This window comes from Ornithodoros turicata, chromosome 8, assembly GCF_037126465.1.
Source record: "Ornithodoros turicata isolate Travis chromosome 8, ASM3712646v1, whole genome shotgun sequence".
NCBI lineage: Eukaryota > Metazoa > Arthropoda > Arachnida > Ixodida > Argasidae > Ornithodoros > Ornithodoros turicata.
In genome coordinates this window covers 23,969,214-23,986,691 of record NC_088208.1, presented here as the reverse complement: position 1 = coordinate 23,986,691, position 17,478 = coordinate 23,969,214, and the positions used below count along the sequence as shown (strand labels likewise).

The following is a 17,478-nucleotide window of genomic DNA, read 5'->3' as shown; positions in this document are numbered from 1 at the left end:
ATCGAGCACGCGCAAGTGTCTACAATACTGTTGAGCAATGTTGAGATGTTGCAAGACTGCATTTTTGGAGGACAGACAACACTCGAGTAAAGAAAATTTGTGCGAAACCGTGCTCCATTATGATGTGACCAAAATTACACCTAAAAAGGCGTGCGCCATGCACGTTATTACACCTTTAAAGGTGTGAAAAGATTTAGAGTGTGCGCTGTGTGACATGGTTATTTTAAATTGTATTCAACAATTAAGTTCGTGAATTCTTGTTCTCGTTCTGTCAGATTCTACGTTAGCGTTCAGGAGCAGCCGTCTGCACCGGCGCGGCTGACGTAAAAAAAAAAAAAGCGACAGCTTCGTGGCGCCGCGTAGGTCTGTCCGTTGCCTCATAGGACCACGTGACAGTGACCACGTGACCAAACATTTACCGTCAGTTACGATGACGTATAAATCTACGGCATTTTAGCGCGCCCGGCGACAAGGTCCGCAGCAATTCTTTCACTCCTACCTCTACCTCTCTCTATAAAGCAAGAACGAAACAAAACTGGACTACGAAATATGTGTATACCTGTGCGCACTCCCCTCTTGCGTCTTGGTCTCGTTGCAGCGCTATTTCGTTTCGCCATGCGCCTTCATCAAATCGCCCAGCATTCAAGATACCCTTAAGAAAATGTTCGCAACGGACGCAACAATTTGCAAACACACAAGCCGTGTATTATGCATTCGCTCGCACGTGCGAATCAAATCATGCACCATGCTGATGGACCACCGTCGCAGGCTGTTGCGGGTGGAGAAAAAAAATAATAAATAAATGAAAATAAAAAGAAGAAAAAGCTGGGACACGAAAGCTGCGGCCTTTCTCCGGCTGCGTGATGGATGCATTTGACATTCCGCTGCACACCGACCGAAAGTAAAGGCCTAAGTGTTGGAACCCTAAGAGGGAAAATACGGAGAGTCCCCGCTAATGAAGTCGTGAAATCGATGAAGGTAGGCAAGGCCCTTGGAGGGCCCTGGAAGGCCTTGCCCGGGGAGAGCTACTTTCTACACGTCGAAGAATGTTCCGGAAGGTTGGGCTAGAGCATGATTAAAGACTGATAGAGTGGGGTGACTTGCTCCTCTTGACGTATGGTTCTCGCGTGTTTCGTTAACAGAGCACGGCGGTTTAATCCACAACTACTTCTTGCGCTGCTCGCCTTGAAGATACACCAAAAGCCAGGAGATACGTTCTCGTACTGATAAAATTCACTCTTGAGTAAATTAAGCGAAAATTTTCAATTTTTTCCCACTTGTCCGATGGAATCAATTACGGGTCGATGGTAACAATATTGACGGCACCGTTTCTGATTGATCTTACAATGTAACGAGAGCTATTGCGCCTGTTTTATTTGACAATCTCCAAACCTTCACATCCCAACGTCACTTCCAATTGAGTCTGTTATTGCGTAAGCATTAGAACCCCCATGTCGGAAAAAATCGACCGTCGACAAGACTGTCTGAGTCCTCGACATTGGATTGGATTGGATTGGTGAATGAAATCCTAGGCGAAACAGCTCTAAAACTCCCGAACCGTACCTCAGACACGCTATGGCGTTAGCTAATGCTAACGCATATGTACCGCATAAATTTCATTGATCATCCTCATCAATTTTTTTTATAATTAAAACATTGTGATGTGATGTGATAGAAGAAAAAAAATGGGGGACGTAAGTCAACACATGCCTCCACATTTGCTTCAGGCTTTCAACCTATACGCCATCTCATCATCATTTCATTATGTGTGTATGTCAACCTACAACAACAACAAAAAACACGTCCGTTTTCTACCTCATATTTCCAGGGCTCGAATTCGAGTAATTCAATAAGCCGTGCATTCAGTCTCCCTTTTCATGCGTAACCTGGCGGAAATTCCACACAGAATAGTGTCCCATTACTTTGAATAGCTTTTCGTTTCTATCTTTGCGTTCGTACTCGTACATGCAGAATAATTTTTGTTGTGCCCTTGCATACGTATAACCAACATCCGCTGAAAAGACGTCTGTATTCTCATGTACAATTTCACCTTCATTGTGCGTTCATTGTTATTTTCTCGTTTACATCGAGTTTACTCTTTCATCTTTTTGTTTACTCATCTTTGTGTGGATGCAAAACAGCGTCTCAACCACGCTCCGCTGATGGCGTCACAAAGAGGTAGGCGGATCAAGAGAGGCCTCTTGAGGTAATCTCTTCGGAATGGCTTTGTAAACAGCGCAAAACACTCTCTTTGCGGAGGCGAGAGTGGCCATTAACAAAAGCCGATACGGTGACAGTTTGCTATATTTTACTGTTTCCAGAAAACGCCACATGCTGACAGAGCATATCACGTGACAACTTTAATAGGCACAGAGCTTCGCCTAAACCAAGGCTGCTGTATTACACAACGTGTTTATTTGTATATTTGCCTTAATAGACGAAATATAAAACATCTTAACGTCCACGAAAGGGGAGGTCCGAATAGTATTGAGACGGTTAGCAAGCATCCAGTTTTATTGTCGAGTTTCCGTGCAGGTGGGGGGGTGGGTGGGGGGATATACATTTATTAAAAGGAAAGGTCTGCCAGACCAAGGCCGGCATGCTATTCCATTAACGAAGAAGAAAGAAATGAAAGAAGAAGAAAAGGTGATACTCCTGGAGCTCGCATCTCAGAGCTTGGAGGCCAGGCCAGTGTACTTCAGAAAGTGCAATAAAGCACATGTGACGGCCCATTGTTGGTGCTGAGGCACAGGGCCAAGAAGTGCGGCCAGAGTCAGTTGATTGTGCTCGAAACGCTCGAGGCAGCGGGAAAGGGTGGCGCGACGGTTAGTGTACTTGGGGCAGGTGAGCAGGAGGTGTGACGTGTCCGCAACCACTTCGCAAACGTCGCAGAGTTTCCCCGTGCAGAGTGTGCACGAAAGCTCCACAATAACACTCAACAAAGTCAGCAATTGTCATAGCCATGTTGAACGCGTCGAGGACGTCACGTGAGATAATGTCTAGGTCTGCCCAAAGGAACGGCCTGCGACATCGCAGCAGGTGTAGACAATCCGACAAGAATCGACGAAACCAGTATATCAATAAAACCACTGATGAATCATACGCAATATGAACTTCAATGTATCCTCATCATGCGTTCTTCAAAGTGAAAATGGTGCTAAGGAAAACACAAAAAGAGCCTCTATATGTTGTGTCATTAAAGCCATCCTTAATAAACACCTGGACGCAGGCATGTTGGTACGTATCTGGAGGACAAAACTGCTAAAGAAACACGGGATAAAAAGGACACAGCAGTTAATAGGATCGTGTAACATCCTTTTGGAATCATTGGTAGCCAGACCTCGCTACCATAAGCGTACTGGAGTAGCCGGCCCAATGTAGAGAGTTGGGTCAACACCTCCATATTTTTCTTTTTTATACCAACCAACCGGTCAACCACAACAACAACAACAAATGAGCAATGATGATGTATTGGGATGTTTCGCAGCTCAGGCGGCACCCTATCCCATTGCTTGAGGGGGAGAAGATGATGAATGATGATGAATGTTCCGGGTTCACGCAGGAGCCCTGTTGCTGCTAAGACCAACCAACGATCCAGGATCGTGTATAAATACATGTTCTTACCTGACCTTATTAAACAGTGTTGTGAACTCCCCAATCATAATCATAAAATAAAGTTGTTGTTGTTGTGAGTGCGCACTGTCGCCGTCGTCTGTCCTTTCACCTCGTTTTGGTGTAGTGCATTTATTCTCTAAAGCTTTCCTATAGCTGTTCTACCTGCGTATCCAACTTTTTGCAAAGTAAGAAACGTCACAGTACCCACAACAAAGTACTTTACCTTTCCTGCAGATGTAGTCTCCTGGGCTGAACAGCACCGGCCTGAGGCGGAGGACAAGTTCGCAGAGGAAACCAGCCTCTGTGTTCTGGAAGATCTCCACTCTCTTGAGCGTGTCCAGATGGACATGGATGGCGATCTCTGCCTTGAGCTTATCCGGTAGACAGCCCACGGAACGCTCTTCGTCCGATGACTTCTGCGTTAGCCACAGGTAGTCGAACCACTTGATCACTTTGTTCTGCAGGTGTTCTGGCACGTGTCGCATTCGCATGTACGTCTTCACCGCATCCAGCTTGGCTGCATAAAGAGAACGTACTTAAAACCGGTGTAAGAGTTTCTGCCATAAGCAGTGCGCGGAGTCGAGCAGGAACAAACGACTACAAACAGAAGAGCACGGAAATGTCGCCCCTCACTGGGAGAGTTAGCGCTGAACGCGTCTTCTTTGTTCTGCTGTGAATGTACTGTTAAAGTGATACGTCTATAGGTCACGTGATGGCACTGTCATGTGACAAAATGTGATAGTGCTACGACCACGCGATTCCAAGACTACGTTTTTTTTAAATAAAACTTCGTCACAAATTACCTCCCCACGGAGCTCATACATTTATAGATGTGTTTGACACAATTACCAAAATTGCTGTTTTTTTTTCTTTTCATTTTTTTTTTTGTCTTTCCTGACAAAGGGACACGATCCCTTCATATCCCATTAATTGCCACGACCTTGCAGCAACCACTGACGAGAGAATTCTCTATGCCGTCAACCACGTCGGTGGTGATTATATTTATCGATGCACGATGTGTTCTCCACAAATAGGGAGTAAAATTATTCGAAGCGCGTGTTCGTACTATGGTGATGGTCTCCGGTAAAGCGTGTTTTGCTTGCAGGGGCGAAGTGTATACGCAGGAGAAGCTACAAAGCAATGTGTTTCTACCCCCCCCCCCCCTATTTTAACGCGCGGACCTAATGTTGCTGCGCTGTAGTATTGACGTATGGTGATGGTGACCCGACAGTAATGCAATAATGCCGGTGACAGTAATGCATTACAATCCAAACTGAAGGAGGCTGTGGCACAGCGACCAATCCATCAGAGACTACGTCATGATGCTGCGTTAATTCATCGAAGAAGCGAAGAAGTCGACTCAACGTCGTTATTATTGCTCAGTTGAGTTACCGCTTGCGACAAGCCAGCTTCCAACGTTCCAAAGTCCGCCTGGGTCGTTTGAGTTGCTTGAACTCTCCAAGTTGCCGTCATTGCAGTAATTCAGAAAACTAAGGAACGTCTTTATGCGAGCTACACCCACACCCTCTTTCCTTCGTTCACGGTCGAATCCAGTTCAGCAACGCCATGCCCTAGAAGCACAGCTCACCTTTCTGGACACTGTAAGACTTCTATCCCTACTGTGTAGTATTGCCACACGCGCAGAGTTGGCATGACCTTTGCATTTTAAAGTGATAGGTTTATGGGGCCGACGAGCGTCGGCAGCAGTGTAGGTATCTCGGTATCTGCGTATTCGCACGAACGACATTCCCCAGAATACTCCAGCGGAAGATTCTAAAAACGTCATAGCTTTCTGCTGTCACATGATCGCGAGCGGCTTCACGTCGCGGCTTCACGTCGCGGCTTCACGTACACTGCTAACCGTGGGGAATATACCGCGACACAGCCACAAGATATTCCGTAGCAGACGACAAGAAAAGACGCTGGCGGTGTCGTCTGCTAAGTGCGCAGTACGCCACTCGCGGTATTCCGTCACCGTGTGAATGCTCAACATAACACGGGACGGAACATCGGCTCCGTGAGCAGTGTTTTCGCTTTTTCTTCCACTAGAATCTTCCGTGAGGATGTCGCTCGTGTGAACCACGACCTACTAGATTATAACGACCATGTCTTGCGTACCCCTTCCCAGCGCCGCATTTTTGGAAGCTAGCGGTGGCACTTCCCATCGTCCCAGTTATTGCTTCCTCAACTTCTACAATACTTTGTACTTCAGCTTACCTTAGTATATCTGTACAAGCGGTGGACGTTCCACCGATGTTTCATTCTGAGGTTGATTATCATCATCATTCTACGCGTTTTCTTAGGAGCTATCGCTGTCGTCTGCTACGGTAGTCGTACATACGCTTCTGCGCGTTCAGAAGTCAAATTTCCATCGTCCAATCGTGGCGTGCCGATGAGTAGCGCCCCTGGCGGATCGTGCGGGCAGGCTCCTCATAGGAGTTGCTGATTGTGACATGGTCCTTATAATCTAGTAGGTCGTGGTGTGGACACACGGTAACAGTTGTGGAGAGAGAGAGAAGAGGAGAAGAAGAGATATATAGGAGGGGAACGGAGTAGAAGTTAACAACGGGCGGCGAAACGAGTGTGAGCAGTGGAAGATCAGGATCGAAAGATGTCCCTGCAGAGCTGTCTGATTTCAACGTATTTGCCAGAATGCCAGAAGATGAAACCACCTTTTTAAATGTTCGATACTTTGCGTCTGCTATCTGGTAAGCGTTATTTGTCGTTTTTATGAAAACTATAGTACGAAGGCTTCTCTAGTATCGCCCCAGGCGATGACACTTCCCATTCTTCATACGAGGGGTGTTCAAGTCAAACCGGGACCTCTGTCTCCTGAGTGTTCAAACGGCTCGCGCTACTTCGTCATTTTCACACCCGACAGGCCTCGGCGTTCACCAGGGTGTGGTCCAAAGTTTGTGCAAAACAGAAGACACGTGCTGGACAAGATGGCCGACAACGAGGTGAGCGCGCACATCGAACAGCGAATCGTCATGAAGTTTCACGTGAATGAAGGCGTAAAGTCATCTGAAATTCACAGAAGACTTCAGGCTCAATATGGCCACGATACACTTAGCTGCAGCAAAGCCTTTGAGTGGTGCAAATGGTTCCAAGACGGCCGTACATCACTGCAGGACGGACCCGGCCGGGGCGGCTCAGGGCCCAGTGTCCTGAGAACATCCACCTTGTGGAGCGCCTGATCCTCAAGGACCGACGAATAACATGTCTCGAACTGGCTCGAAAGACGGACCTTTCTGTGGGAACGTTGAACACTATCACCATGAACACCTCCAGTTTCGGAAAGTTAGTGCCCGTTGGGTCCCGAGGCAGCTTTCCGTTTCTGACCGGCAGAGAAGACTGGAAATCTCCCAAGAGCTAAGGTACCGTTTCGACACTGAAGGACAGCCGTTCTTTCATCGGATCATCACGTGCGATGAGACGTGGGTGCACCATTTCACTCCTGAGTCTAAACGCGCATCAAAACAGTGGAAGCATCCGGGCTCGCCAGCTCCCAAGAAGTTCCGAAGCACCCCGTCTGCGGCTGAGGTCATGGCAACGGTTTTCTGGGACAAGGCTGGCGTTCAAGTTGATTTTCTGTCCAGTGGTACCACCATCAATAGTGCATATTACTGCCAGGTTCTTAGGGATGTGCATAAGGCGCTGAAGCAAAAGCGGCCGGGCCTCATCCCCAAAGGAGTCCTCCTCCTACAGGACAATGCACGCCCGCATACCGCGGATCTCACGACACGCACCTTACAGGAACTTGGCTGGGAGTTGCTGCCACATCCCCCTTACATTCCAGACATCGCCCCCAGCGATTTCCATCTCTTCGGGCCACTGAAGGCGTTCCTTGGGGGCCGCCAGGATGGGGGGCGCCAGGGCGCCGGTAAGGATTTTTACGCTGCTGGCATCTCAGCCCTCGTGAAACGCTGGGACAAGTGCATTAGTGCAGCTGGAGGTTACGTTGAAAAATAAAACTAATTTCTCGCCTATACGTTCATGTTACTTTTGCGAAACGTGAAAAGTCCCGGTTTGACTTGAACACCCCTCGTAATTAAAATAAAGTTGTTGCCTCAGTGATAGCACGAGTTTTAAGGCCTATAAACTTTCTTTTACATTCATTATTCCAAATGTTTAACAAGAAATCCTTCATAGAGAGGCGCAACCGAAAGTTTTGGGAAGACTCAAAGCAGAAACCTAACCTGCAAACGCGATCGGCAGGCGGAAACATTAGCGTGCGCAGAAATCCACACCGCACGCAAGGAAAACAGTAAAATGAATGCTTATCGCAACCGATATCAGCAAAGCGCCATTGCACGTTGCTTCCGGGCCCCACCGGAAACTCTCGCACAAGCGTAGGAACTGTGAATGAGGAACGCAAAGCCTGCCTCACAGACGTATGCATCACCACGTCCCGGAAAAGCAAATATTAGACGATACAGCACGCGAGAATAGTCCAAACTTTCGGAGAAGCAAGCAAAGCGTGAGGACATTGATTAAATCAAGGCTGGTGCTACGAATGCTGCAAGCTGCGAAAACGCGGAACATTGAAGAGTCATATATCGTGAGGCTCGGAGGAAAGTAGACTGACCAGCATCACGTATAGGCTCTATACGTGACCCCCAAAATAAACCTCAGATTTATGAGCGTTATCTTCACTTGGCGCTGTAGTGGGTTGGCTTCGGTGTGAAAGAGGAGAGAAATGTGAGATGGGGAGAATATGCATTTATCATAGGGAAGCGTAAAGGCCGGGAGACACGGACGGATAGAGAAGACAGGGGACAAGCGCTACTTGCAACCAATTTTGCTAGTGAAAGGCTTTCCAGTTACATAAATAGACGTCACACTATACCATAAGGTTCTCAAAAATTCCGGAAAGCTACGGATGTGGGTGGGACCCTGCGGGTACAAAATCTGGTCTAGAGAGCCACAGGAAAGTGATAAGGCACTGAAACTGGAGATCAAGGTGTATCTGGCTGCTTGAGACTCTGCACAGTCCATGATGGTCGCCAGGCCACCAAAACAGAAACAAGTCTCACAGCGCGGCGATGACGCGAAGCCCAGTTTGTAACGAAAGGCGGGTGTCATAACAGACTTGCATCGGAGTCTGTGGAGAAGGGTAGATCGCTTCCGGTTGAGATCCTTCACGGGGCATGGTTGGGAGAAGTGCCGCACTTCCGGATAAGCAGTGAGACGGTTTTCTCGGACGTAGGCAGAGAACTGCTTCCTATTACGTCGTGGGTCCAGAGGTGCAGGTACCTCAGGAGGAAGCTTGTGGTAGCTGTTGGCGATCTGTCAGCTGTTTCGTTGCCGGATATTCCTGCATGGGAAGGAACCCACTGAAAGCCCACGGCAATACCGTTGTTCTTGAGTTCTTTCCATATCTCCAGTATGGTATGTGCTATGGGGTCGTCGATGCGGGGGTTACATATCCGTTGTAGAGAGCACTTGGAGTCTGTGAGCACAATAGGACTCTTCTCTGCGACGTTGAGTAAAAATTCCAAGGCCTGCTTGATGGCTACGAGCTTGGCTAAGGTGGAAGACACTTGAGTGTTGATACGACCGCCCCACAAGTGCTCGAGTGCAGGGCACCAGAACGCTGCCGTACTACTTCCCGAAACGGGATTGGTGGACCCGTCGGTGTAGATTTCCAGTGCACCCTCGTTCTTTTCCAGGATGGCTTCTTGTACAAGCGCCTTGGCCACAATAGTTGGGGCATGTGACTTCTTTCTGAGACCCCGAAGAGAGCAAGGGCACTGCGGTCCCTGTCGAAGAAACGGTGGCTCTTCCGCTCTGGAGCTCGGCCTAGGGCCAACGAGCATCTTGTAGGTGTACCTCCCCAGTTTCCTGAAGCGAGATCCGCGGTGGCGGCGTACTCTGCGGATGATGTTCTTCCCAGCGTGTGACCTGTGTAGTCTGTCATACTGTCGCAACAAACGTTCAGTAGCAAAAAGACGAACGGGCATTGATCCCGCTTCACCGTAGACAAGTTCGCTGGATGATTGCTGTGGGAGACCCAGAGCGTTTCTTAGGCCCATGCGGTGTGCTGCCTCGAGCTGAACTACCCTTGTTGGTGGCGGCAGGGCGTATGGGAGAGCATACAGTATGCAGGAAAGGACAAGCGAATTGTGTAGCGTGCACAACGCCTTGGAAGAGCATCCCCAGTCGGTACCACGGTGTCGTTTCAGTACGTTTTGGAAGGCTCCGATGGTCGACTTGATAGCCGTGACCTGCGGACTCCAACTGAGCTTCTCGTCAATGGTGACGCCCAAGAAGCGATGGGTCTTGACATGAGGGATGGTGTGGTCGCGAAGCTTGATCTCGATTTTCTTGCGGCGTCCTCTGTTGATGATCATGGCTTTGGATTTCTCCGTCAAGATGGACAGGCTCGCGTTTTCGAGGTAGTCCGCTGTCGCCTCTAGAGCAGCATCCATTTGAGTTTTCATTTGTCCCATTTTACAGCCAATGCACCACAGTGCCATATCATCAGCATACATTGATAGAAAGATCCGTGGACGGGCCTTTGGGAGGGACGGGAGGAGCATTAGGCCAGGCAAATTTGAAGGCAATGCTTGAAAATCTGGTTTCATTCCTAAGTCTGTTTTTTTTTTTCTGTACATCCCTTCTCTTTCTCTCTTCTTGATGAATTCCTTTTTTTTAATGGGAGCTTCGTTCTTCGCTGTGGTATGAAGCCCTTGGGTGGCAGAAAAGATGATTGCCGGATCGCATAATTTGAGACGCCTGTCTACGCCACAAGAAACAACAACAACAACAAATAAATCATGACCATGACCTGAGATGATTCATCACTAGAGAGTATAATTTGAGACGCTTGTCTACGCCACAAGAAACACAACAACAACAAATAAATCATGACCATGACCTGGGGTGATTCATCACTAGTGAGCAGTACACTACCCCATTACACGCGAAACATTGGAGCAACGAACACGTGATGTATATCCGCTCGCAGAAACTCAGATGAAGGGCTTTTCGGGTTACCTGTAATACGCTAATGCAAGTAGATGAGCTGTTTGCGCAGCTCCCCAGTTTCCCTCTTTCCTCTATTGCCCGTGGAGCAAGCTCATTGGTCCCTCTCTTAAATATGCGGGCAACATTTCAAGATGAGGCGCACGTGGCTTCTGACGCAAATAAGTGAAATAATTCTGAAATTCTGAAGTAAAATAATATTCTTCTATTGACTCTGTTTCGTAAAACAATTGCTTCTTTCCGTTCCAATTAACCACCCATTACCTCCATCTATGCTTGTGCAGTCACAGTGTATTGGAAGCATCTCTGATCTTCCATCTTCCTTTCGGAACGTTCCATGCGCGTGCATTTCGCGTTCACTACAGACACAATTTACACCCGACATCGCTCTTCAAAGCCCCGGTAGGAGCCCCAAACAGTCGGATTCTGCTAGATCCGCTGCGCTGCCAAATACGGTGACGAATGCATAAATAATGCATCCTGTACTCCAAAATCTCTTCTGTTGAGTAGCCCCTGATTTGAGGCATGGCTCCGGGCAACGGAAGAGCATTAATATGGAACAGGCTACGTTGACTTTCGCAATGCAATCGGCATAATGATGCGCAGCTGCTCGAACGAATGTTCTATATGGCGAAGGACCAAAAAGCATTAGCCCAAATGCCCAGGGTGCGTCTGTGATTCATTTGGTTCCGCCTGATCTCGCTTTCGCATGGCTAACGGCATTTTATTAATACGACCGTCTGCCTCAAATTATGTTCTCGTTTTTTCTCGTCTAGCAGCGCTACACTAATTGTGTAAACTGGAATATGAGAACCCATCGCAACTTTCATATTGTTAAAAAAAAAGAAAAGAAAACTTGTTTTGATCGAAAAGAACTTTCATCAGTTAGTCAACTCGAGCGAGATTTTGGGGAAGGGGATATGTGGAGTTAAAATACGTGGAGTGGTTGGTCGCAGTTCTCATGACCTGTTACTTTGCATTCACCGGGACACTGCTGGTGTTAGTCACAAAGAGTCCCAGTCACAAAAGAGTCCCAGTCACAATCACAAAGGGTCACTCACAGAGAGTCATAGTCGTAAAGAGTCAGTCACAAAGAGCCACAGTCACACAAGAGTCAACGTAGTCAGAGACGACAAGCCCAGCCCGTGTCCGTCAGGAATCGTTTTAAGGCGCCTTTGCCTAGAAGAACTTTCAGATTCATTGGGTCGGTGGTGATCCTGCGCAACGCTAACCGTAAACGGGACCTCGGCCGTTCATATACAGCACCGCGTAGCAGGATGTGCTCTGTCCAGCTCAGGAACAATTCGACGACCAACATTTCCTCATTATGTGCATCCTGTGAGGCGTGCGTGAGAATTCGGTCGCAGTTTAATTGCAGTTTTGGAAAAGAAATAATCCTATATTGCGGTGATATATTTCGGTTTAAACTTCGCATGCAGCAGTTCATACGTAGTTTACGTATCAGTAGAGTTTAGTTTTTTTTCATTAGTTTACCAGTTTACATTCTAGTTTATCGGAGCACATTTTAGTTGAATATTAGCGTAATATAGATATAATACATTACAGGAGTTGTATGCGCTTGATGGAACGTTGTACCCGTTGTACCCCCCCCCCCCACACACACACACACGCACGCACGGCACTGCGCTGCACTGAATTATATAGAATTGAGTTAAGTTAAATTACATAAATTAAATAAATTAATTTAAGTTAAATTAAGTTAAAAATAAAATTGATTTCAGTTTGTAGGGGATTTAAAAAAAATGAAGATGGAACGCCAGAACGAAAAGTGAGAAGCGCCAGCCAGCGCCAGGCGAGAGGGAAAGAGAGACTGTAACCGCGAGCTCGGCTAAGCTACTGGGCTCAGAATCCAAAGGGTATTCTCAAGGGTAGATTCAATTGAAATTGACTGAATTGGTTTCAGTTGAATGAATTGATTTCAGTTGACTCAATTGACCTCCATTTAACTCAACTGATTTCAATTGGGTGAATTGATTTCAATTGAAGTGAATTGATTTCAGATGACTCAATTTACTTCTTTTGAATTGAATAGACTTTAAATGACTGAATTGATTTCACGTGAACTGAATTGGAATACATTTTAATTGACCACAATTGATTTCAATTACCCAACTGACTTCAATTGACTCTGTTGAATGAAATTGTTTCAATTACTGAATTGATTCAATTGACGTCAATTGACACAATTGCCCTCAATTGACTAATTGAGTTCAATTGAACTGAATTGATTGGAATTGAGTTGATTTTGTTTCAATTGAATTTAATTGATTTCAATTGAACTGTATTGGAAAGGTAGCCGAGGGCCTCATTCCTTTGATGTTCACTCTTAAAACAACATCGCTGCACAACACGCTTCCTAGTGAACCATTATCCTGGACGACACCTTTCTGTTCCACGATATCCTGACACGGGAGGAGTACGCCTTTTCGTCACACTTACGTAGTTAATTGTGACAGTTAATTGTAATTGACAGCTAATTGTAGTTAATTGTTACGTAGTTATTTGTGCTTTCCACAAATCAGAAGCGATAACCGTGATATCCTCTACAATGCTTTGTCTTCACAGCATAACGGGCCCTGCTTGTTGTTTAGGTGTTGAGAGAGGTCAGACATATAAGGCCTATAAGACACAGGCTTGCTACTCTTAATAGGAGACATTGCGTCAACCGACTGATGCGGTAATCCCTTCCGGTTTGAGGGGAGGGTGGGGCGTATGCTTTCTTTCTTTCTTGTTTTTTTTCTCTTTTTTTTTTTTTTTTTTGTGTGTGTGTCACTTAACATAACGGCACAACTGTCACAAAAAGCGTACTCCGCCCCATTTTCAACCAACCAGGAAAGCGAAGGATATCCTGAATGACGGGTGGTTCCGAGCATGTCATGCAGTGAAGTTCTGTTTTTAGACTGCACGTTCCTGATCCTTTGATTTGACGGCTTCGAGTCGCCTTCGTAAAGTGCTTCCGACGTACGAAGCTCCCCATTAAGGGCACCGAAAGGGGTGACGTTAACGCATAAATCTAAGCGTTTTAAACGTCCTGCCAAGGTTTCGAACGGGATACAGAAAGTAATAAAGCGCGAGGAAAGTTACAACGCCTCTGCGTCTTGACGGCGTCCTCGTTTACGATCCATCAGTCATCCTCAAGGAGATCTTCAAATGAATTTGACACGGGGAAGCGAACGCACAACGTTCTTTCGGGTTCGCTACCATATGTTGAAGCACGTACATAAAGCCAGCATCCTGTATAGCGTTCTCCAAATTGGCTTTTCTCAGCCGCTGATTAATGTGGCCGCATTAATATCTGCGCACTTAAAAGCTAATGGCTTCCCCTGTTTTCACGTGGTTATTGGGAGAGAACGGCAGGCTTTATGTTACCTCCATAAAGCTTTAGGCGCAGAAGGTGGGTGGGGGTGGGATATCGCGTTTTAAAACTGCATAACTCCAGTTGTACCAAAAGGGGAGTTAAAATGACTTGTAGTTAACAAATAGCGAGGGAAATAGGCTTGTAAAGCACTACCAACAGATGCGGCAATCAGGTATCCTATAGCGATTGTTGCTATACGACTCCGCGTGCTTAGACTGCGGACTTCGAGAGGCCTACTAGAATGGATATGTGAAATGCCTGCATAAGACCCAGCAGAAACGAATAAAATTCGAAGCCAAACAGCGCACTTAGATGGGTTTTGTCAATTCAGTTTCATTACAATTTCATTTCGCTCGTGATGTTATCGACTACACGTAATGTTTGGAATGCATTTGAAATGCATCTTTCAATCCGTTTTCATTACAATTTCATTTCACTCGTGAGTTTATGAACCACCTGCAACACATTTTGAATGCAGCTCAAAGACTGCTGTACGTGAACATAAGATGCAGTTGTGTAAAATGAACACCATCTTTCCATGATCTCACGTGATGCATTTTTCAGGGCTGTTCCCTGCACATAGTTTCTCTCTCACTCACTCACTCACTCACTCACCCACTCACCCACTCACTCACCCACCCACCCACCCACCCACCCACTCACCCACCCACCCACTCACTCACTCACTCACTCACTCACTCAGGGCGGCCGAACATGACCAATGACTTAAGACAAGCTCTACCTTGCGAGTTTTTACTCAGTCACGAACGTCGCGCATAACTCTCATTAAAGTGACACTGAAATGCAAAAAAAATGTATCCTAACGGAATGAAAGATGCCGTTACCTTGACACCAACACAGAAGGAACGGGGTTCATACGTTGCGTCGTCCGTGATTTATGAGCGAAAGAAACGACAATTACGAAGTCCCTCCCCTCTCCATCTCAAGAAGGGCGGCAATGCGGAGCGGTCTGTCATAGGTCGCCTCAAACGACCTCCCGCTATGATTGGGCGAAGCGTTTGAGGAGACCAATGACAGACAGCCTGAGAAGGAGAGAAGAGGGAAGGTGCAAATTCTTCTTTCTGTTGGCGTCCCATTGGCGGGACTGTTGTAGGGCCCAGCGCCATAGTAGCAAATTAGAATGGTGCAATCGAACTGAGGTACGATACTGGTGTACGGTTACTCGAAAGAAGCACAATACGAAGAGGACAACACAAGTCTAGTGTTGTCTTGTGTCTGGAGTGTTGTGTTGTCCTCTTCGCATTGTGTGTTCCTCAAACTCAAGGAAATATTACCTCTTTCTATTGGCATAGTAGCTTTTGAAGAAGCGTGTTGAGCAATCCCTAATGCGTAGCGTTAATGATGCGTTGTCTGTTATGCAGGCAACGAAACCACTACCGTTATCAACCGGTTTGAAACAACGTCGCTGTATTAGTGAGTAATAGTGCATCGTGCGTTATCGCCTTTGCGTACGTAAGGGATAGCGTTGGTGGTTCTGCGCACGCCCATAACAGAAAGAGAGCTTCCCGCAGTGCACAGAACCACCAACGCTATCCCTTACGTACGCAAAGGCCACAGCGTACGATGTACTAAGACTCTCTAATAGTGAGTCTTAGCGCATCGTATTCGCACGCTATCGCCTTTGCGTGCATAAGGGATAGCGTGGTGGTTCTGCGCACTGCGGGAAGCTCTCTTTCTGTTATGGGCGTGCGCAGAACCACCAACGCTATCCCTTACGTACGCAAAGGCGATGGCGTACGATGTACTAAAACTCTCTATTCACTCACGGTTTAACGGTGTAGGATTTGGACACCGTGCAGCATATTCCAGACTACCACTCTAACGCAGACACATAAAGTATTCTTTTTATTCTGTGTTGGCGCCACGAAGCAACTGCGACTATGAGTCGCGTACAGACGTGAACAGACGGAGAGAGGGCAGCAGGAAGGAGTGGGGAACAGGGCGGGTTACCGTGCGTCCTGGGCCGTCTTCATGGGGGAAGTGTGTCAAGAATTGTCTGGAAAGTCTGCCGGAAAACGTCTGACGGCATCGCCTATGGTAGGCTTCGAGCCCACCACCTCTCAGTCTTCAGCGCGACCTTGGCTAACAGCAACGATCGAATGCCTTAACACTCTCGGCCATGCCGCTAGCACGTAGTTTGGCGTTCGGCTAATCATAAAGAGATGACGCACCTGTTTTGCTAAGAAGCTACGACAAATCATCCTCCAAGCGTCAATGTGGTTTTGTGAAAGGGATAGCTTTGTAGGGTCATCTGACCTGTCATGTGGTATTGTCGCGTGCCCCAAGACGCAAAAAAGTAACAAAATGAATAGAAAATACATAAATAAACAATGTCAAGCAATATTAAAAGAGCCTTTAAAAAAAGCAAAAAAAACGGAGCATTATTTGGACAAGAGTTTTGACAGAAATTCACTGCCGACGACGGCGCTATGTTGCTTCCGCGTTGAAGCGCCTTTGGCGCGATGCCCAAATCAGCAGCAGCCGGTTCCTTTTTCCTTTGAAACATTCGCAAGGAAACACTCTCTATCCCACGTAAACAATTACGTCTACGTTCCGCCATTATTTTGGACAGCAATATAAGCAACTTGACAATACATGAACTGTACAACAACAAATTGACACACGCAAGCACGCGCACGCACGCGCACGCACACGCGCGCACACACGCACGCACACACACGCACGCACACGCACACGCACACATGCACACGCACACACACGCGCGCACACACACACACACACACACACACACACACACGCACACGCACACGCACGCACGCACGCACGCACGCACGCACGCACGCACGCACGCACGCACGCACACGCACACGCACACGCGCGCGCTACATTACGCATCGAACACTTTATGCTTAGTGTGCTGGTGTTGTGTATTCCCCGTCTTTCAAGTACAGCAACACGCCTTCTCTAACATCTTCCATAAGCAGACGACAGCCGCAAACCCTGCCGTAAGATTCACCGCGGCTCCCCCCCTTTATACCGTTCTTCTTCTTTTTCTTTCTTTTTCTTTTTTTTTTTTGCTCAGATACGAATTCGATTTCTTCGCTAGCATCCGACGCGGATGAATTCTCATCGTTCGTGCATTTGCCCTGGGCGCCTTGTCCTGAGAGATCGCTTCATCGACGTAAAGGGAATTGGATATTTATGCAAAATGCCGCACGCTTTCTTCTTCTTCTAACACCCCCCCGGGGGAGTCGGGACACTTTTTCCGATCCCGTCTGCATTTGCGTGTGTACATTCCTCGCATTTTCAATCTCGGAATTGCTGGTTGGATGGATGTACGTGTGTGTATGTGCTCAGTGCTCCCCTCTTTCGTCACAGATTTTCGGTTGGCGTAAACTTAATTAGCAGTCTCCGGCGTCTCGTAGTTAGGTGGGACCGAAGCTGTCGAAGCCGAAGGGTGTGGGAGAGACGGCATCGATGACGGTGCACTTTGGTAGATTGCGGAAGTTAAGACA

General features: G+C 47.2%; 1 protein-coding gene and 1 long non-coding RNA gene across 2 annotated transcripts in view; one reads left to right on the top strand and one right to left on the bottom strand.

Annotated features, from left to right (window-relative positions):
* LOC135366736 (uncharacterized) overlaps nt 1-17,478 on the top strand; it is a 329,450-nt gene that overhangs the window by 139,977 nt on the left and 171,995 nt on the right. Inside the window, exon 2 of the long non-coding RNA XR_010414275.1 lies at nt 3,850-4,046. This is a non-coding gene — a long non-coding RNA (uncharacterized LOC135366736). The remainder of the gene's footprint in view (nt 1-3,849; nt 4,047-17,478) is intronic.
* The window catches only part of LOC135366735 (cyclic nucleotide-gated channel rod photoreceptor subunit alpha-like), a 205,994-nt gene that overhangs the window by 25,112 nt on the left and 163,404 nt on the right, over nt 1-17,478 (bottom strand). The window contains exon 2 of the mRNA XM_064599592.1: nt 3,839-4,132. Coding sequence (XP_064455662.1) covers nt 3,839-4,132 — 294 coding nt within the window. The remainder of the gene's footprint in view (nt 1-3,838; nt 4,133-17,478) is intronic.